Genomic DNA, 22,953 nt, shown 5'->3' on the forward strand with positions numbered 1-22,953 from the left:
AAGATCTGCCAGTTATCTGGATGTGCCCTAAGAACAGCCTTTCCCAACTTTCCCATACCCATGACTGCTAGCCCTTGGCCAGGGTGTGGTCTAACATCAAGCCTAGATTCTGTTTGGCTGATAAAGAATCTGTTTTAGATAACTTCATATTTCTTTCATTTTTTTTTATTTTGGCTTAAAACTTTATTATATGCTAATAAGTCCTGTTTTAAGAAAATCTTTCTTACCGGGAAAAAACTGGGGAGAAGAAACGTCTTCGGAGGACTTGGAATGTTTGCTTCCCATTTCTTTTTCTTGCTGTAGCAAAAGCATATATTTAATTCAGAGAACCACCAAAATTATACCTGACCCTGTTCAACCAGCACCAAAATCTCACCTTTACTTTTGCAGCTGCCACACAAAAGCAATACTGAGTGGGCAGTCAAGTTCCCATTCCATACTCACTGATAGATAGCCAGCCTAGCTTTTGCTGCCATTCTACTTATCTTAGGTAATTTCCTTTGGTTTAAATCCAGGGGTTACAAGACATCTCTATCATTCTTTCAAATCATCATATTGACTTGGAGCTGATAAAATCTGAAGGACTTGGGACCTGCTCCAGATCCTGGAACCAAGGTCAGCAGAAAAGAGAGATGAACCAAGAAAGCAGGAGCCAGTTGCAAAATGGAAAAGGGCAATATTTGGCCTAGGGTCTAGAACAGGGGTCTTCAAACTTGGCCCTTTTATGACTTGTGGACTTCAACTCCCAGAATTCCTCAGCCAGCATGCCTGGCTGAGGAATTCTAGGAGTTGAAGTCCACAAGTCATAAAAGGGCCAAGTTTGAAGACCCCTGGTCTAGAATCCTTAACCCCATCAGACAGTTTCATTTCAACATCTCAAATGAGAAACTAGCTCCAGTTGATTGCACCTGCATTTCCATTTTATAGTTGCCCATGGCCTTTGAGGACCTTCCTCCCAAAAATGAGTAAGGACAGGGCAAAGAACTGATTGAATTGGTTTGGAGGTAGAGACGGCAGACTGAAGATGGCTCCATGAAACAGAGCAAACAACAAAACTATAACAAAAAGTGAAGAGAGGCCTGGAACCTCTCCAGATAAGGAAAAGAAGGGAGATTGCCCAATATGGTCCATATACTTGCTCCTTGTTGATTCTAGGGGGGGGGGAGTTTTTAAGCATTGGGAGACAATGGGAATAGCCATCTTCCTTGCAACCATAGTTGAGCCTTTTAAAGATTACTAAGCTCACAAACTTTCTTTTCCAATCACTTTCAGAAATTGCTTGTTAACTATTTGTAAGCTATTAGAGACCTTCAGATCAACATCTCAAAACATCCTGTGAATTTGACTTCAGTCCTTAATCGTAAACTTAAGATATTTTTTTAAAAAAATAAACAGCAACAAACAACAGTAAATAAGACTTTGACCACAAATACATTTGTAAAGAATGCTAGATGAATCTTTCATGCAGCCTCCCACCTACAGTGAAATTTTGACTGAGTTTCTCAGAAGACTGAGAAGTTTTGACGGAAAGGTTGAATGAACCCAGCATTTGTTGGGAGGAGAAATTATGCAGAGAAATTATGCAATATAGTGAGCGATATTTGCTGAGGATGAATGGAATGAAGAAAAGGATCCTGCATGTCATATAATAGTTTATTGCCCAAGATGTTGTGTATCTACTTATACAAATAGCTTACCTGGGTCAAGTGACATTACACAATCTAAGCCAAACAAAATAGTCTTATGTAGTCAGTGCTAAAATAATTCCCAGCAAAAAAAAATATGGCAAATCAAAGTAACATTTAAATCCAACCTGGTACAAAACTGAACCTGATTGGAATACAGCACACTGAAAAAGGATGTGCTTCATGTTGCCTGGAATTTTCACTGGAAAGTATGCAGGTAGCAATGTACATGCATTTACTCCCAAAGAGTACAGCTACTGGAACAAGATTACAGAGAACTATTCAGACTTGAGGCTGTATAATGGAAGTGAAGTCTGCAAAGACTTCACAGTGGCTTGGGACAATCGCAGATAACGTCAGAGAGGCAAAGAAAGCTCAGTTTAACCCAATTATGTCATGTTCAGAAAAATAATTCCATAAAACATAGGCCTTACATTGCTGAGCTAGCAGAAATTCTTAGGTTTTCTCTAAACAAAATTTGCTGGGTTCGTACACGGGGAAAGTGATGAGATAATGGCAATGAAGTAATTTTATTTAAACCCTTGTACCTATTTACAAATTATGATATCAAAATTCAGTCCAGATTGTCTGTTTTGCAAATTTATGAAACCCCCCATCCAAGCAGCCCTGAGAACTTTAGCTACATAGTAAAGGAACTTTCACATAATGCTTGAAATTGCCTTCAAAATTTGAAACAGCTAACTCCAATCTAGTACTTTCTAGATGCATTGTGACTACAACTCCTGGAATACTTAGCTAGAATTCTGGGGCTTTTGCCCAGGTTCGCCTGGTGCACCAGTTGCGGCCCTATCTGGACTGAGATGCCCTACGTACAGTCACTCATGCACTTGTGACCTCCCGGATAGACTATTGCAATGCTCTCTACATGGGGCTGCCCTTGAGGACCACTCGGAGGCTTCAGCTGGTGCAGAATGCAGCCGTGCGAGTTGTGATGGGGGTCTCCCGATACTCCCATGTAACGCCTCTTCTCCGCGAGCTGCATTGGCTTCCAGTTGCCCTCCAGGTGAGATTCAAGGTGCTGGTGATGACCTATAAAGCCCTAAATGGCATGGGTCCGGATTATCTTAGGGAGCACCTGCTGCCAGCGTCAACTTCCCATCATCCTGTGCGCTCCCACAGGGAAGTCCTCCTCAGGGTCCCGCCGGTCAAGGAGTGCTGGAGGGTGATTCCCAGGGGGAGAGCATTCTCGGTGGGCGCGCCTGCCCTATGGAATCAGCTGCTGGTGGAACTCCGGATTGCCCCCGACCTTCGCTCATTTCGCCGGGACATAAAAACCTGGCTATTTGAGCTGGCCAGCCTGGACTGAGGGGTTTTTAAGGTTTTAAATTCAATTTTAAAGTGTTGGGGCTATTAATTTAATTGTATTTTAATTTGTATATTGTATCTCTTTTTTAATCTGCCCTGTAAACTGCCCTGAGTCCTTCGGGAAAAGGGCAGTATATAAATCGAATAAAATAAATAAATAAAATAAAATAAATAAATCTCAGCATATCTGAATGTAACAAATTGGGGAATGTCACCCTAAGATTTATGTTAAGGGAGATGAGGAGAGTGCCCTTAGCATAGCCACTTGCTATTGTGAGAAGGAATCTTCCATTCAATCCTCCCTTGTTCCTAAGATCCCAACCTCACAGCTATTTCCAGGGCAAAAAACACACAAAAAAAATTACACTAAAATAAAAGATAAGAAACTTGACAAAGAGGTAGAGACCTGCCAAAGGTGGTATATATTCCTTTTTTTATGATAGACAAAAGATCCCTTCTTCTATGATTGCCACCACCAGCTGCGACTGTTAATTAAGCAGTAAGCCAGTTGATATGGTAAATAAGTGAAAAACCCGCACAAAATCAGCAGGGTCCCTAGCTACCAAGCCTCCCTTTTGGTCATCCAGCTAATCATAGTTTCCAACGATTCCTAGTGGGCGGGCTCTGTTTCTGGGTGGAATAAAGGACAAGACAGAAAGATAATCACTTGACAGCTATAACTCTGCTGCAACCTTGGATTGCTGTACTTCATGTGAACTCCTGAATCTACTATGCCTCTGCTCCCAGTGACTTATCCTGTGTGTTCTTTGGATGACCTGGTCTTATTTTGAACTCAGTACTTTCTTTTAACACTATTTTCCCACCTCTGTTATGCCAAGGTGTTAAAATGTACATCATGCATACCTGAGAAGATATTTTTGGCAAAAGCAGATTCCTCCCATCATCAGAATGATACAGATCACTGTTATTAGCAAGATACCCCAGAGAGGAAAACCTAAAACAGAACAGAGGATAAAAAAAGAAGAAAATCATTTAAATGAACTATTAAAGCAAGTTTTAGGAAGAAAAGAACAACAACAACCGGATCTGACCACAGTAGAGTGTGGAATGACATGCAAGTAGGCTGTCTTTGATGATACCTGGGAGACTATATGTCATTCAGGATAGTGTTCTACTATAGCCATAGCAATAGCACTTAGACTTCTATACCGCTTCACAATGTTTTGCAGCCTTCTCTAAACAGTTTATAAAGTCAGCATATTGCCCGCAACAATCTGGATCCTCATTGTACCAAACTCGGAAGGGTGGAAGGCTGGATCAACCTTGAGCTGGTGAGATTCGAACTGCTGAACTGCAGGTAGCTGGCAGTCAGCAGAAGTAGCCTGCGGTTCTGCTTTCTAACCACTGTGTCACCACAGCACTTAGTTTGGCAAAGAGAAGATCTCTCAAGAGTTTAGGCAGGAATTTTCACAGCTCTACCCCGAGATGTCAGGGACTGAACCTGTGATCTTTTGAACGCAATTACGTAATTTGCAGAGATTGTATTTACTTTTTAAACAGTTGCATAACTGGAGCTTATTTCACTGTTTTTCATTATTTCTGTTCCTTAATTCAGAGCATTTATTTCTAAATTATTTCTGTACTTTTGCTGAAAAGCTGTATCTAATTGTTGTCTTGCAATAAATAAATAAGATGTGTGTGTGCACAGGCACACACCACTCTTCACAAAAAGTCCCACCATGATATTAATTAAATAATAATAATTTGTTACATGCACACATTGTATATTATATTTTGCCTTCTGAAGATAACCTAAATTATTTCCCTATAAAGACCAAAAGAAGATTAGTATGCACTCTTAACTTACCACTGGTGGTTTGCCAGCCAAAGTCCTCACTCCATTCACTCCAATAACCTTGGTAGTTAGGTTCCGTTACTATTGTTCGCACCTTGGCTGTGTAATTTTTGCCTAGTTCCAGGAACTGGGAAGTGAAGAGAAATTCCTGGTTTGTGGTGTTATGAACGTGGGCCTGAGAGGAAGGGAAAAAAGATAAGTCAGGAAAAAATAAAATTAAATGAGGGCAAACAGAAACACAATCTGTTTGCTGTATGAAGCAATCTATCCCATCTTACCTCTAAAGGTTTTCCAGTTTCCCAGTATGAGATCTCATATGTCTTTTGCAAATCAAAAATTGTATGGATGATTTTGGAGTTCCAACGGAGGATGTACTGAGGGCCATCAATTACTGACATGGACAGGTTGTAAGGTGGGTCTGGCTTGACTAGAAGAAACAAAAATGTATCAAGAGACTCAATTTATTATAAAATTCTAACTCTCAGGCTCTGCATACGTTGCAAAATCTCTGATTCTTTCCCTCATTCAGAATTTTCTGAATTTCACATTAAAGAGGAATATTCCTAGCATTGGTAAGTTCTTATTAAAAAAAAATAACTGAGCCAGGTGATATGCTTTTGCATCTGCCTAGGTCAGATTCAAAGTTAGTTTTTCATAACTTTAGTTACTCAGGGAGAAAAACTTGTCAGAAAAAAACCCTGGCAACTTTAATTCAGCATTTTAAATATAGGATAATACATAAAGATTCAAACTCAGAAGAATTAGAATTTTACTTTCTTTCATTTGAAAAAAAACATATCAACAGCTTTCTGGTTTTTAGCAGAAATATGCAAATACTAGTAAATTCAATAGAAACCCAAGCCAAGGTCTTAGTCAGCTGGAACAACCACCACCAATGAAGCATCCTTTGCTGCCCTCTATCATGTGCAAAAGAAATTAATTCTGAGTTTTAGACAACTTTATTAATCTAAGTGGAAGTTCATCCATCTTCACATTTTCAAGGTTGAGAAACTCTGCTTTGAACAATTCCATATGGCAGACTGAGAAAGCAAGTCTCAGTGGCTTAACTTTCTATGGTTAGGTCTCCTATCCATATAAATGCCATTTGCTGACACTTTTCTTTTAGTAATTATTTCCTTCTTCTTGGTCCTCACTCTTTTCCTTTCCAGATGTTTGTATCCATGACTATCTTATCATCCTTTTGCTGCATTCTCTCTTTTGATACTAGCATAGACCCTTTCTTTTGTGCTCCCATTGAACTATTATTGTTTTGATGCTAAAACGTGAAAGCAAAAACAACAGGATGCCTACATTCCACCATTCACTATATTTTTATTAAAAGTTTTTGCTTCGTACTTTGTACTACAGTAATGATGAACATCTTATAGCCAAGGTTTATAAAAGGTTGTGACAGTTGAACGTAGAATGTGAATATGTTAAACTTTGCATGATTCAATGGACAAGAAGCATTGATTATATCACAATGTTGGAGCAATGGAAAAAAATATGTAGACTAAAGGACTGAAATTTACATTGAATTATAATCTTAAAGAGAATTTGTATAAAGTGATGCACTAGTGGTATTTAACACCAGATAAATTATCAAAGATGTATAAGGGTGTTTCAAATGTTTGCTTGAAATGTAATTGCAAGGATATCTTTTAGCACATGTGTGTGAAAAGGCAAAGAAATATTGGGAACAGATTCGTGTTTCACTTCAGAAGATTTTAAAAATGGACTTACAGTGGAAACCTTGAATTTTTTCTTTTAGGACATTAGATAAAAAATGGGGGGAAATGGAACACTTTTATTGTATTTGTTGACAGATGCAAAAATTCTATCTGCCCCAAAATGGAAAGAAGCATCAACTCCCACAATGGAGGAATGGATCAAAATGATGATGGTGGGGAAGTTGACTGTGTTAAGGAATTTATTGTGCAGAGGTCTCCTTGTGCTACCAAAGAGTTGCACAGACAAGGAAGGGCACTGAGAGCAGTAAAAGTCACACACAGAAATACACTGAGTTCTAAAAGCAAAAAGTATTTTACTTTGAGGTGGTGTAAAAACAAAAATGCACAGTCAAAAATAAACAGTCCAAGTCATAATCCAAACTACAAAGTCTTCTTACCGGTCCAGAGGTCAATACACAGTTCAGGTTTACAACAGTAGTAAACCAACAGCATAGCAAAAACAGTAATAGTAGAGATCAGTGAATTCAGAGAGAGAAAGAAGCTACGTTCCTAGCTTCCTCTTATGGCCATGAGAACACTTACACACCCATTGGCCAATTAACAACTTAAAGACATAGCATTATGGTTAATATATTTTCAACCCAACATTGTAGGCTAGCACCATATGCCTAACATTCTCCCCTTTGGGTAGAATAATATATAACTCTTACAATCTTATGCACATTCTTTCACAATTAGCATTGTGTTTCACAGCACTTTGTACCTTCGTAAAATGGTCTGCAATATTTACATCAGATGGACAATACTCTAACTGTATTAATTTATCTTTGACACATTGTCTGACATTTAAATAACGAAGATCAGTATGTTTAGATCTTGTTCTTACTGCAGCACTATTAGCCATCTTTATCGCAGCTTGATTGTCCTCATACACAATAAATGGATCATTTACATTTAAACCCATATCTAACAATAATTGTTTGTACACTAGCAGTTCTGTACATAACACTGATAGACATGAAAATTCAGCCTCCATTGTAGATAAGCTTATGTGTTTTTGCCTAATGGACTTCCATCCAATCAAAGAATCACCCAACATTACAGCCAACCCTGAGGTAGATTTACGACTGTTTGTATCAGAGGCAAAACTCGCATCTGCATATGCAGTAAGGATTAACTCACGATTTGGCTCTAGATATAACGAGTAGTGAATAGTCTGTTTCAAATACCTTAATACTCGTTTAGCTGATTGCCAGTGTCTAACAGTTGGATTATTGTTGTACCTAGCTAATTGATTTACACAGTAAGAAATATCAGGTCTAGTCCAATTACTCAGATACATAAGACTTCCTATCAAAGATTGGTACATAGTCTTATCAAATACAGGACTCTCCACATTAGTGTCCTTAAAATCCATAGCCATCGGAGTTTTAGCTGGTTTACACATTTCCATATTGTATCTCTTTAATAACTGAGATATCTTACTGGCTTGCGACACCTTAAAACCCCTATTCGTTTTCACAATATCTAACCCCAAATAGTGGCTTATTTTCCCAAGATTTCTAATTGTGAATTTATTTTGCAATCTTGAAATGATAGTTTGTGCTTCTAACTCATTTTTTGTTATTATTGCAATATCATCTGTGAATAATAAAAGAAAAGATAATGCTCCGTTGTGTTCCCTTCTAAACAAACAAGGATCAGCATTACTGGCTACAAAACCTAATGCACTTAACTCATTAACTATACATTTATTCCACTCATAGCCTGATTGTTTCAATCCATAGAGGCTTTTCTTTAACTCCCAACAATCATGGTCTCTATCACTGGTCAATCCTGGTGGTATTCTTAAATAAATAGTATGTTGCAATGGAGCATGTAGATATGCAGTTTCAACATCTACATGATTAACCATATATTGGTTTTTAGCCGCCCATACTAAAGCTGCTCTTAAAGTAGTTGCCCTTAGACTGGGTGCAAACACTTCGTCATAATCCTCAGTAGTTTGGGCAAAACCTTGTGCAACCAAACGTGCCTTATGGGTTACAGTCCCGTCTACACCTTTCTTTATCTTATATATCCATTTACAACCTATAGCTTGCTCACCAGGTGGCAGTTTTGCTTTCTGATAAACCTTAAGATTCTGCAAAGACTTCAACTCCCTGTTCATTGCAGCTTTCCATGATGCCTGTTCTTTTTCAGGATACATCCTGATCTCATCATAGTTAGATGGCTCTACACTAACTTGACATACTATACTAGCTTCATAGCGATCAGGTGGATGTCTGATACGCATTGAACGCCAAGGAATTACAGGGCTTTGAATTTCAGACTCCTTTCCTTCCTCTGATTCCTCTATTATCTCCCCTATCTCCTCTTCATCTTTTATATTTACAGGAGATGCATTATCATTACTAGTTACGTTATCAGAGGAGTCCTCAAACACTAGAGGATCAGTATTAACAGTTACTTGCTCTAACCTATCCCAACCAACGTGCTCAAGGAACTTTGCACTAGCACTGTTATATACATTAGTTGTGCCTCGTTCCCAGAAACGATAGGATCTGTGATTAGCTTCATAACCTACGAAGTATAATTGCCTAGCCCTATGTTGGCCTTTACTCCTGAGTTGTGCAGGAATGTGGACCCAAGCTGGGGTGCCAAACGTGTGCAGGTAATCAAGGTTTGGTCTTCTACCATGCCATATAGTATATGGTATTTTACCAGTAGAAGTATTAACAACTATATTCAGAACATGGTTTGCACATTTTGCTGCCTCCCCCCACAGTCTATCTGTTAAGCCTGAATCTTGTAACATGGTTCTCATCATGGCTTGTAACGTTTGCCCACGTCTCTCAACAAAAGCATTATGTTGAGGTCTATAAGGGGCTGAACGTTTATGCTCAATGCCAGCTGATTGTAGCATATCAACAAAACACTTATTTGTAAATTCAGTACCATTATCAGTAATTATGCACTGAACCTTTCTCTTTGTTTTTCTCTCCACGAACTTCAGCCAGTTTGCAAATTGTTGGAAAGTGTCTGCTTTTGACTTAAGCAGATAACAAAAACCATAACGAGAGTAGTGGTCCAATATACTTAAAACATAACATGACCCTCCTAAACTTGGTTTCATGGGTCCAATTAAATCAGCAAACACAACTTCCAAAGGTACAGTTGTTTTGAAGCTGTTTATCCTGTTTACAGGAGTTGCCTTGCTCTTTTCCTGATTACAGGCATTGCAATTCAAATACTTACTACATGGCTTCAGTTTAATTCCATCTACTAATTCAACTGTTTCACGTAGTGAGTTAAAGTTTACATGCCCTAACTGCCTATGCAATAAATGTATACATTCATCATGTGGCTTCTTGTTCTCACATATTGAGTTAGCTTTAACTGTACTAACCTGGTTACTTGTGAGAACGAATAAACCATTTTTCAAATTAGCAGTTACACAGGTTCCATTCCTCTCAATAGTGCATTGCTCCCCTCTGAATGTTACCACAAACCCAACTTTAACCAATTCCCTTACAGATAACAGGTTGAATCTTAGTTTAGGTATATATAACATAGGTAACTGTTCATTAATGCATGGACAATAGGAATTACCTTCACCAGAGGCCTTGATCTTCCAACCATTGGCCAGTGAAACATATTGGTTGCTGTTTTTCATAGTAATAAACCTCTTTTTCTCTTTAGTAATGCATTGTGAAGCCCCACTATCAACAACCCACAATTCATTATTTCTGGATGTTGATTCACCAGAAATAGCCAAACCAATGCCCTTCTTAGCCTTCCCACTGCTATTCACATTCTGTTTTTTACCCTTTCTACAGAATTTGGCTATATGCCCTCTAGCCCCACAAGAATAACATTTCTTGACGTTGTAAGCAGTGGTGAATTGCTGCTTCTCTCGTGGCTGTGTCTCTCTCAGCTGGTCTCTGTCACGCCTCCTTCTGGACTCTTCCAGCAGTCTCCCAGTAATGTTAGTCAATGTCAGTTCCTCTCTGGTCAGGACTTCCAAAGAAGAAACATACTCATCATAACTCTCATCCAAAGATGACAGAATAATGTAGACCTGATGCAACTCTGAAAAAATCAGCTCCTTTTCATGAAGCTCTTGAAAAGTTGCCTTCATGTAATTTAAATGGGTCAGCATATCTCCATTCTTCTGCAGACGAGCCCTAAACAGCTTACGTGTAAGGTGTATATGTGCACCCACACTGTCTCGAACATAAAGCCTTCGCAAAACATCCCAACACCTAGCAGCAGACTCCTCACCACGAATATGGACAAGCTGCTGGTCATTCAGTGTTAGTCCAATAATGCAAAGAGCTTTCTCGTTGCTTCGTTTAAAGTTGTCTAACTTCTTTGCATCCTCTTCGTCATCTGGATCCCAAGCAGTAGTATCTGGTGGGTTATTTACAACAGCCCATAGTCCTTCCTTGCGCAAAAGCAAGCAGCATTTCGTGGACCAGGAAACATAGTTTGTCCCATCCAACCGGGTTATCCAGGAGATGCCTGACAACAGTTCCTGTGCCATTTTACACCAAATACAAACTCAGCTAGGAATACTGTGTGTACTTACTCTCAGTACAGGCCTGGGCCCATAACCAGTGTTAAGGAATTTATTGTGCAGAGGTCTCCTTGTGCTACCAAAGAGTTGCACAGACAAGGAAGGGCACTGAGAGCAGTAAAAGTCACACACAGAAATACACTGAGTTCTAAAAGCAAAAAGTATTTTACTTTGAGGTGGTGTAAAAACAAAAATGCACAGTCAAAAATAAACAGTCCAAGTCATAATCCAAACTACAAAGTCTTCTTACCGGTCCAGAGGTCAATACACAGTTCAGGTTTACAACAGTAGTAAACCAACAGCATAGCAAAAACAGTAATAGTAGAGATCAGTGAATTCAGAGAGAGAAAGAAGCTACGTTCCTAGCTTCCTCTTATGGCCATGAGAACACTTACACACCCATTGGCCAATTAACAACTTAAAGACATAGCATTATGGTTAATATATTTTCAACCCAACATTGTAGGCTAGCACCATATGCCTAACAGACTGCATCAATTAGGGAAAATAATGTAAATAGTTTTGTTGTTACTTGGAAATGTTTCTGGACTTTCTGCTAGAAAGAGGAAAAAATGAAACTTTGTGTTTTGATGATTAAATGGGTTATTGCTATAGAAATGACTAGTAGTTACTATTTGGTATGAGTAAAAAGTTGATAGGAGTCTTACAGCACTGAAAAAAGTTGAAAGCTACTACTTTTTGTTTCTTTTGTTTACTATTCTCACTTCCTCCCTGTATTCCCTTTCCCTTCCCTTTTTTTCCATTGTCTTTAATTCCATTTGTATTTTATATTAAGACATTCCATTGTAGGTCCATAAAAACTTGTAGCAAGGATAACTGATGGTTCAGCTGCAACAATGAATGCTTTTGTGCTTTGGGAAGCTGAACCATTAGTTAGGGAAGAAGAGATTTGCAGTAGTATAGACAGGGATGGGGAAGCAGAAAATGAAGACCTGCCCTATTGGTTACATATTTATTTGATACATCTACAGCAGGGGTTTCAAACTGTCAGCCCGCAGGCCGGATGCATCATGCTGAAACCGTGCCCACTCCAGCTCCAGCATTGGGGAAAAAGTCATGATACATCGCAACACATCACGTGATGTGGCGAGTTTGACACCCCTGATCTACAGTATATCATGCCTTTCCTCCATGGGCTTACTCCAATGTGTGGACCACTTCTTTCTCCAATTTGTCTCCACAATGGGGACATGAGAAATTGCCAAGTAAGCTTCTGAGGACAACCTTGAACATGGATTGTTCACAATCTTAATCTACTCTCTACTTCATACATGCGATAGTGGTCATTTGGATGATTATTATCTTCATTACATTAAATCCCATTTTTGTTATGGAGTTCAACTCAAAGTATGTGAGGTTTTTAAGAATAGTCATTTAGGTACTGATAAAATCCAGGGTTATTTAACTTTAGTGAAGTTGTGATATCATGTGTCCTTAGGCCGTACCTAAATCCTCCTTAATCTGCTAGACATATGCTAGAGAAGATTATACAGTACAATCCATTTCATCTGCATGTTTGCTTCTTTATGACTCTGTATTGGATATAATCCAAGAAAGAGAATCAAGAATTACAGGAGTCAGCACATGGTTCTGTGAAATAAATAGGCATTCTCTAAAGGGGACTTACTGTTCAGATACATCTTGATCTCTTTCACTTCTTCTTTTGGTATCACACGGACAAGATACTGGCTTTGCTTGCTGCAGTTAGTGACATTAATCTCACAGCTTTGCAATACATGATAAGTGGCATTATTGCTTATAAGAGGTTCTTGATAGACTTCAGAGCACTCCATCTCTCTGCATATAAACAGATATGTCAGAGAGAACTTATAAAACATGTAAATTAAATTTATTTATTTTTTTAAAAAAACTAAGTCATTTGGGAAAATATTTGATTTAAAGATAGCTTCTTACTTTGATCCAGGTTTGTCTTTGTAAAACAGTGTGAACAAGATAGAATTGCTGATTTCTTGTCTCACCTCCCAACTGCATTTGAGTCGATCAATTCCATTAAAATAACACTGAAGATTCTTGGGCACAGCATCATCTGATGGAGAAACTAGAAATACATTTATTGGAGTTGTGAAAAATGTGACAACAATAAGAAGGAAGAATTTTATAAAGAGCATTGCTAAATTTAAATTTTTAAAAAGGTAAAGGTTTCCCCTATTCCAGAGGTAGGCAAACTTGGCTCTTTTATGACTCGTGGACTTCAACTCCCAGAATTCCAGTGCCAGCATAGCTAGCACTGCCCTATCCAGTTGTGTCTGACTCTAGGGTGTGTGCCTCTGGGGGCAGTTTTAAAGCCTATGAGCAAGTAGATGTTTCAATGCTAGCAAACATTCAAACTAAGTGTAAGTAAGACATATAAAACATGGATCAATCCAGTACAACCTTCTAATTCTACATCCTATTTCTGATAAAGTTAGCCAATTTCTTTTGGAAAGTTCATTATTGTATTGAAAAATTATCCTGTACCAGTTCTCACTTGATTTAAAGAAAGATAATTTGCTTTCAGGTTTTTGTTTTTGTTTTCAAAGAAGAAGAAAAGAGGTGGGGTATCTGGTGTTCTTGCATCTAGTTAGTTACAAAGTGAATGAAAGGTATTTCTGTATATATGTCAATAGTGCATCTTTCTCTGGCAGTCTGTCTGTTTATCACAATCAAAAGCCAAGGGAAGATGAGGAAACTCTTTTACAGTACAGAGAAATTCAGAGAAATGTATAAAAACAATGGACAATACCAGCAATGACACATTTGCCAATTCCAACCATAAATCAAGCTCAAGAACACCAGAAAAACTAAATAATCAAGTAGTCTGAGAATAAGAAGGCAAAACCAAAGCCCCTTTTGCTGAGGAAGCAGTCCTTTGAAAAAGATTTCAACATAACATTGACAGACAAGAACAAAACTACGTTAGTAACTGTTGCTGCCTAATCATTTGTATCAAGTGGAAAATGTTTTTCTTGTGGTTCTTGCATGTTCACTTTAAAGTTCAACTGAGACTCACCTGGATTACTTTGACCATATTCTGATCTAACCTGGCCTCAGGGCACTCTCAGCATGGGCCTGTTTCAAGTGGCAAGGAGTCAACATTTGCCCTTTCTGGTTAATAGTTCAACACAGATTTGTCAGCCAATCTAAAAATGGTAGCCAACGAACTTCATTACACCCACCCCATGTCCTTGTTTTTTTTTAAAAAAAATCATCCTTTCATAAAAAGAAAGAAAAATGTTCTGTATTTCTCAGGGTTGTAAAGCAAATCTGCCAATTGATTCTAATCCAATAGCAGTTTGCTTCAGTGCCCCTTGACAAAGGAGCCAATTCCTCTCCAATGGATACACAAAACACTCACCAGAACTATTTGAGAGGCAAACTTGAATTGGCTACTCACTATTAGTTAAACATAATCTTTTACTGACAACCCACCAGTAACAATGTCACCTAAACACAAAGGACCTCATCTCATTGCTGGTATGGAACTGAAGATTTTTTGGAAGATCATCTCAATGGCCTATTGCATCTATAGCTGACTTTCTGTAGTCATTGTGATTTAAAAATCATTGCTAGACTTGGCCTTAGTAAATTTCCCTAATCAACTTTTAAAGCCATCTGAACATATATAAAGCTAACAGCTATCATTACTACTTGGGAGACAGAATCCATAGATGCTTTATGTATCATGCCTTGGAAAAGAATGGAATGAGCAGCTGCATGTAATGAATGAGTACCATTTCAAGAAAAAGCTAGCTAGGGAAAGCTTTATTGATTAGAAGTGCCAGTTACTTAAAAGAGAGAGAAAGAGAAGGGAGAAGCATAAAGACAATAGTCGGTAAGTTGGTAAATTCTCCTTCCTATGCTAAAAGGTTTGAAGTTCTAAAAGGTACCTTGAAATGGCCTTTCAAGATTCACTACCCACTTGGAAAATCTTAGAGTTCTAAGTGTAATAGAATTAATTACTACAAACCCAAATAATAAGGAAATTATTGTCAACCATTCTCTTTATCTCTTTTCCTTGTCTAAAATACATTGACCTGAAGCTTTCTTGAAAACCATAATGTAAAAATTTGATAAAGCAGCCACCCATCTAGCTCTGTGAAGCTTCATATCATATTGGATTTTAAAAATGGGAAGAAGAGTTTGCTATTGAAAGCCCCATTGATATCAACTTGAAAAGGACAAGTGGAACAAAAAAGATTGTGGTAGCAACATTTACTCTATTCAGCCACTTCCTTTGATTGACAAAGTCATCTGAGGTAAGTCATTGCTGGTGTTACAAAAGGTGTGAAACATCAGTTTTTGCATTAAATGTTTTTTTTTTCACATAAAGTTTTGTGTTGCTTAAGTTATTACTTAAGTCTTATTCTCTTGTATGTCAATTTTTCTAGAGAACTTCCTTTCCTGAAACTATGCATTCTGTTGTTGACACAGAAGCAGTTTTGAGATCAGTTACTAAAGATTTGTAAAGATTTTCAAATCACAGTCACCATACAGTGCAAGCACTTGTGGGAGAACCCTGTAGACCAGGGGTGTCAAACTCAATTTCATTAAGGGCCGCATCAGCATTGCGGTTGCCCTCAGGGGGCCGGGTGGGTATGGCCAGGGTGGGTGTGGCCTACTGGGTGGGCATGGCTAGAGTGTGTATGGCCTACTGGGTGGGCGTGGCCAGCTCTACATCGTTCACATCAAGGTTGCCTATGGGGGCCTGGGCAGGAGTGGGACAGATCTGAGGGTCTCTGGCAGAAGGAGGGTCTCTGGGCCAGGGCCAAGGCAGTGGGGGCCATTCCCTCACTGTTTCCAGGATGGCTTCGCGGGCCACATGAAACCACTTCGTGGGCCGGATCTGGCCCCCGGGCCTTGTGTTTGACATGTCTGCTGTAGACCCACCAACACATGTACCACCATAAAAAAAAGGATTTATTTTCTCTGTGTGTGCTCTGCTTAAATTTTATGGATTGAACAATCATGTCTATGTTTTTGAGAAAAAGGTTTATGAAGAGGTTATGCAGTCTGTGCTATCTAAGAACAAGCAAGAAGACTTCTTTCTGTAGCCATGTACTTCTGATAGGAGGTTAGGAATGCATAACTCCTCTCTAAGAAAGACAGATAATAGATTCACAGAACAAGCATGAGCACTGGATAACACTAATGATCAATACTGAAGTTCACATTTTCCCAGTCTTAGGTTCCGTTTGCCCTATTTTCAGCTTAAGATTTTTTAAACAAATACATGAAAATATGTATCATGCTTTAATCTCTTTTTTCAAAAGTATGGAACATTACCTTGGATATTCATATTTGAAACAACAGATATTTCCTTAGTCACTGGAATACAAGAAGGGGAATTGCACAATTCTGTTATTATAGCCAATATCAGTAAAAGTTGAACCACTAGGTAGATGGGACCAGGCACTCAACTCAACAGAAGGCTAAGACTACTTTGTTCAGATTGGCAATAATAACAGACTCCTGCAAGTCTGAATCTACTATACATACCTCTTCCTTCTTATAGTTCAATGGTTTATTTATTTATTTTTTCATTCATTCATTCCTTAAATTTCTGGTAGCCACCCAGCTCAGCCAAGTGATTCTGGGTGGCTTACAATTCTAGAGAGATGTCTGCCTAAGCTGCTTCTCAATGTTGTCTCATTGTTCTGGAATTTTAAAAAAGTTTCAGCCACTTTTGCCCAGGTAATGTCTTCCACCAAGGTCATTTTCCTTACTATTTACACTGCCGCACAATAACTGTATTGCCCTTGGCAGGAATTCTTGAACCCATCTGAAAAGGCTGAGTGTTCCATTCATGAAACATGAAAGAAATTAAGTATGCATTTTTTGAGCTTGATAAATGAAATATTTCAAAACCCAGACTAAATTCTAAATTATTGTTTGTCTGTAAAGTGAGAAAACAAGAATTTGGACAATGGAAGAGTTAAAACAACTTCTGTTTTTCCTATTGATATGATAGATGGGAGCTTAATCAATAACAAAACATTGCCGTGGTTGGCCTAAATTTTATCCAGCTGATGAGGATCCTTTCCAGAAATTTAAAGCATCTGCAAACATCTGCAAACATCAAATTTTCATTTTTTTCTCAGTCAATAGTCACACAAAATCCTCCTGTTTTTCAACTTACTTTCTGGTGTTTGCCAAGTTACCACTGGACTCCAGTCACTATAACGGCCAGCAAATCCACTTCCTGGACTTGGCTTACTTCTAACCCTGGCAACATATCTGCTGCCAGGCACAAGGTTACTGTGTCGGAAACAATAATGAGACTTATTTGAGACCAACACAGAGGAAGATTCCTAGAGTGTGTAAGGAGAGAGATTGGTATAAAAATATGGAAAAAACAAACAATTTATCTGTTCTAGGAAAATAAACATTCTAAACTTGTTTCTTATTTAATGCATTGATTTCCTATGTTTAAATAAATATTGGGTATTAAATATTTCAGAATATCTAATTTATCTGATAGAAAATTATGGAAAATTGTAACAATATTGGGTGGAAAGATTTGTTTCTCTTCTTAACTATTTTTATGGGTATGCTACCCAAAGTCCTGTTTGTAGATGGATAGTTAAAAACATTTAATAAATAAATGAACAAAATTAATTTTCTCCTCCCATTATTTTTGAGAATGTGGACAAGTGGGGGTGGTGTTATTTTTAAAAATAAAATGCTGGTATTTAAGTTTACTGGAGTTTTTCTGTACTTATTTTATTGTTGGCTTCTTTGAAAAATAAATTGTGCACTATAGTTCATCCTGATGTTATTGAATGCTAATAGCCCAGTGGTGGAGGTCCAGGGTCTACAAAACATGGTTGGGAAGCCAAATACTACCTATAAACACCAGATTGCAGCTTGTCTATATTCAAAATAAACTTTCATAAATACAGCCAGCTTCAGTTTTCGATTAATCTACTCATGGAGTGAAATTTCATTTGAGATTGTTTTAGGGTTCATCCCTGCTCACAGCCTCATCAGCTAGATTATTTATTTATTTGGCAAACTTTTAAAAGATTATTGTTCAAAGAAGTTAGGGATTCTGGACTATCAAGGAAGGAAGGAAGGAAGGAAGGAAGGAAGGAAGGAAGGAAGGAAGGAAGGAAGGAAGGAAGGAAGGAAGGAAGGAAGGAAGGAGGGAGGGAGGGAGGGAGGGAGGGAGGGAGGGAGGGAGGGAGGGAGGGAGGAAGGAAGGAAGGAAGGAAGGAAGGAAGGAAGGAAGGAAGGAAGGAAGGAAGGAAGGCTGAAGATGTCAGATTAGAGTTTTAGTTTGTTTTTGAGCTACAGATGAATACAACTACAGTATTCTCTAGACTCCATTCAAAACATACAGTTGCCTTTGTTGTGGAAGAAAACTACTGCTTACTACTAGTTTTCTAAGAAACTGTAAATATAAATAGAACCACTGTAACTATGTGATTATAATGATTGCCATAGATACCTCCCAAAGTTCCCAAGTTCTTTTATAGATTATTTCAAAATCCAGGGGAACACCTTCCAACAACTGATTTCTGTTTGTTCCTCCACCTGCTTTCCACTTCAGTAGGAAATTACATTCTTCTGTGGCAGTAACATTTAATTTCTCAGGTGGCAGAAGCTGAACTAAAGAAAAAATGAGGGAAAAGCATAGTTTAATTCTTGCCTATATGGAAATCACTCATTTACTAATATTGTCCAGAAGTATCAAAGGGCAATATTTTTGCCCTTATAATGGTTGTAGGGAAAAACTAACATTAGTAGGAAAAGCTTATCTGTAAATATAGGATGCTGTCATGAAATTTGAGTTTTGTGTACATTTACTATACAACAGTACATTGAGAATTTTCTCTAACCTGATACCCTCCAGGTGTGTTCGATTTCAGTTCTGACTGCAATATGGCCAATAGTCATGCTTGGTGAAAATTATAGGAGCTTCAGTTAAATATATCTGGAAGGCATTACATAGGAATATGCCCTACATATTTAATGCAATAAAAATATCTCTATCATGGCCAGGAAAATGAGAAAAGAAGCTAGATTGAGCAGTCAAAATCTTTGATTGTCAGATCATTGGTAACTTTTCTGCATATTCCATATAACAATCTGGAGAAAGAAAAAAATGTGCTCTGAGTCTAATAATGCAAGCTTGGAATGCCATCTAATCATGGTGGAATTCAGATGGTTCGCACCACTTCGGCAAAACTGGTGGCTAATTTTTTGTCATCCAGGCCCAGAATGGACTTCCAGAAGTGGCATCCACACAGAGAACTGGTTGTTCTCATATTTGAATCCCACTACTGCATCTAATCCCATTGATCAAGTGATGAAAAGAATGGCATCATTCTCCAACTTGATCATAAGAAACCATCTAGTTAAATAAAGAGGATAGTAAGCTTCTCAAAAATACTGTCAGGCCCTAGCAACCAAATCCATGTGTGATAGGTTGAAACTGACTGCTTTATTGTGATTTACCTGTAGTACAAAAACCTCCCCAGACTGCTCACCTTCCCTTGGAACAAACAGATAAGGTTTCGTGGACCTTGGGGAGAGGGGTAAGAGAAAGGGGTCAATCCTATTTCTCTTGTGGCTCACGATGACTCAAAACTAACTTTCCACTAGATCCCTCCTCTCTCCCCACAATAGACCTCTCCCTCTTCCAAATTAGCTGTGAGTGGCATGAGAGGAGAAACCTCACAAAGTAAGACCTAGGACTGGGCTTATTTGATTGTACTAGTTCCAGTTGCATTTCTTCCAAATGGAAGCAAGCAAGTTGGTACAACTGTCCCAGATTCCATGGAACTCCTTGTCTAACCAACTCAGTCCAAATGTTGTTGTGTGGACCTTGCCTGAACTGATCTATCAAGGCTGCTTTGTTCCAATTTGCATCTGCTGCCAAGAACTTGAAAGGAGCTAGGTAAAGCCTCACCCTTCTGTTGCCTTGTCTGAGCTGCCAAATCTTGTAGCTGGCTCTCACAACTCTTTATCAGGTCTCCAAAATGACCTCTGAATCTGTCCATAAACTTTTGGTAATGTCCATGAGTTGGTCATTTCATTCTATGATGGACAGGGCTCACTCAGTTGCCAATTCTTTTAACTAGCTTAGCACAAAAGATCCTCTTGTGTGCTCTGTAGGGAATTCTGCAGGTTGGGTTCCCATAAACAACTTGCAGTGAGCGATGAAGGTTCTCATCTTGTCTGCTTCTCCCCCAAACGTCTCTGAGAAACCTCCATGGTAATGAGTAGCCGATGCTGCCAGCAATGGGGCATTCTGGAATTGCTGCTGAACCAATGTCAGGCCCAAGCAACCAGATCTATACATGAAAGGTTCAAGGTGATTTTTATTGTGTTCTACCCAGTGCTTTTTTTGTAAAAGAAAAAGGTGCCGGAACTCACACATGTCATACAACCCACCTTGCCTATCCTACAAGGTTCCATCCAAAAAAGGTGCCGGAACTCTGTTCTGAGCGTTCTATGAGAAAAAAAGCCCTGGTTCTACCTATAGTAGAAAAATCTTCCCAGACAGCTCACCTTCCCTTAGAAACAAACAGTTAAGGTTCCATGGAACTTAGTGGATGGGGCAGTCCTAGGTGGCTGTCCAGTGACTCAAGGCTAACTCCCATTGGATCCCTCCTCCTTGCCTAGCTGGGAATTTCCCAACAGTATGTTGCACAACACCAAGGTAGATCTGAGAGAAGTGAGTGGAGAAGCTTTAGTCTACAATTCATCTTCTGGATAGAGCACCACTTTGCTTAGCAGTCAGTCAGTTTTAAGTGTCTATACAGGTAGTCCTCAACTTACAACAGTTCTTTTAGTGACCATTCAAAGGTACAACGGCACTGAAAAAAGTCATGATCATTTTTCCCACTTACGAGCATTGCAGCATCCCAAGGGTCACATGATCAAAATTCAAATGCTTGGCAACTGACTCATATTTACGATGGTTGCAAGGTCCCAGGGTCACGTGATTCCCTTCTGTGACCTTCTGACAAGCAAAGTCAATGGGGAAACTCAATTCACTTAACCACCATGTTACTAACTTAACAACTACAGTGATTCACTTAACAAATGTGGCAAGAAAGATCGTAAAATGGGACAAAACCCACTTAATAAATGTCTCACTTAGGAACAGAAAGTTGGGGCTCAATTGTGTGTACCTAATTCCTGGAATATAAGATTTGGGTTCTATTTGTGAATTTTTCACCATGCTGCTTAACAACTAAGCTGGCAAGAAAAAGGCACATGAGTGTAATGTTTTAGTTGGTGATCATTCTGAAGTTGCTGTACTTCAAAGTTGTCACTGAAACCATCTTTTCAGCAGTTGTTCAGGATAGTCACCTTTTTAAATTGTTTCAAATTGCTTGAGGCAGAACATTGGTCTGATGTTCTGTACTTGATTAGAGGAAGGTGGATACGGAATATTTTCACATGGATATGCAGATACATACTGTTCTTGAAGAGGTCAACATTCAGTTGTATTTCCAACTTCCGATCAGGTTTGAAAATGAACGTATTAATCACTTGAGCATTGAATCTGGTTTCATTCCTCCTACAGTGCCAATGTATTTCAGAGTCTAGTTCTTGGCTATTGCAGATCATTTTTGTGAGGTTTCTGTAAACAGCAGAACTTTGTTTTATTGAAAAAAACAACAACAGTTTCTTACATTAACAATATGAATAATTCCAAAATTACTACCTTTGTTATACTGACAAAGGTAATAAAGAAATGTGCATGCTTTCAAATTCTCCGAAATTCTTCCCATCAAGCCAAACAATATAAAATGGTTGGGATTCAGAGTATGTAATAAGCAACATAATAATAAAGTAAATAATTACAAAAGAGAACAATTACCGATGTGAAACAATCAATCCCTTCCAGTTTAGTTTTTACCAACTTCTAGAAAAACTGTTATAGATATTCCTGGATTTCATATGTGAAATGCCACATGGTCACTAAACTACCCACTCCTTTTTCTCACCCTGCTTTTTCCTCCTTCCCTGGCAGATTGAAAAACAGTTCCTCTTTCAGAGTAACAGAGAGAGAAGATAACAGCTGAAACACCACTTCTTCATTCTTTGAAAGAGAACAAAAGGGCAGATGCTGTCTACTTCTCCATTGCTAACAAACTATATTTTCTCATCTTCACAATAGGGAACTTCAACTTGTATTTCCTCAAACTATAATTAATGTGTGGTGAAGGAAGCATGATTACATATACTGTCATGAGCACATATGTACATATTCATTGGGAAACCCACAGATCTATAACTGAACCTGAATAGAATTCTCAAGCTACAGTTGACAATGATTTCCAATCATGTAAAGAGAGCTAGAAGAACAAGATTTCTGATCATACAGAAAGAACTAAACACAACACTTCAGTTTAGGTCAATGCTTTGATTGGACCACAGTCTATCTAATCAACAAAATGTTTAATACAACTGTCGGTTTTACCATCACTACCCAACATTTTTTTACTATTGTACAGCATTCAGGCATTATCTCTTCCTTGTGCAACTGGTGTCACAGCCTTTTACTTGTCTTCATTTGGTAGAGTTAGTCCATCGTGTCTTCAGATGAGGGAGGAGGGATCAAGCCAGTCATTGAGAATAGCAAAACCTCCCCTCTGAGTCTCTCTCTTTCATGGAAATATTGGAAAGGAGAAAGTTGTTGAAGATTTAAGATTCTTAAAATGGATTTACAATGGAAACTATGAGCTTTTCTTTTGGGATTATTAGATAAAGACATAGGGGGAAAATGGAAATTTGTCATTATATATTGAAAGCAGCAAGAAACCTATATGCTCAAAAATGGAAAGAGACATCAATTCCCACAAAAAAAGAATGGATTGA

At 38.4% G+C, this 22,953-nt stretch overlaps 2 protein-coding genes across 2 annotated transcripts in view; one reads left to right on the top strand and one right to left on the bottom strand.

Moving 5' to 3' along the window:
• Positions 1 to 22,953, top strand: part of SSTR3 (somatostatin receptor 3) — a 368,714-nt gene that overhangs the window by 210,446 nt on the left and 135,315 nt on the right. The window lies entirely within an intron of this gene.
• CSF2RB (colony stimulating factor 2 receptor subunit beta) overlaps positions 1 to 22,953 on the bottom strand; it is a 40,610-nt gene that overhangs the window by 6,453 nt on the left and 11,204 nt on the right. Inside the window, exons 4-12 of the mRNA XM_081330644.1 lie at positions 21,549 to 21,712; positions 18,566 to 18,726; positions 17,255 to 17,426; positions 13,033 to 13,177; positions 12,746 to 12,915; positions 5,106 to 5,254; positions 4,840 to 5,002; positions 3,876 to 3,966; positions 228 to 297 (exon numbers count right to left, since the gene is read on the bottom strand). Of these exons, the coding sequence (XP_081186770.1) occupies positions 228 to 297; positions 3,876 to 3,966; positions 4,840 to 5,002; positions 5,106 to 5,254; positions 12,746 to 12,915; positions 13,033 to 13,177; positions 17,255 to 17,426; positions 18,566 to 18,726; positions 21,549 to 21,712 (1,285 nt within the window). The remainder of the gene's footprint in view (positions 1 to 227; positions 298 to 3,875; positions 3,967 to 4,839; positions 5,003 to 5,105; positions 5,255 to 12,745; positions 12,916 to 13,032; positions 13,178 to 17,254; positions 17,427 to 18,565; positions 18,727 to 21,548; positions 21,713 to 22,953) is intronic.

Source organism: Vipera berus (genome assembly GCF_964194415.1).
Source record: "Vipera berus genome assembly, chromosome: 6".
Lineage (NCBI taxonomy): Eukaryota > Metazoa > Chordata > Lepidosauria > Squamata > Viperidae > Vipera > Vipera berus.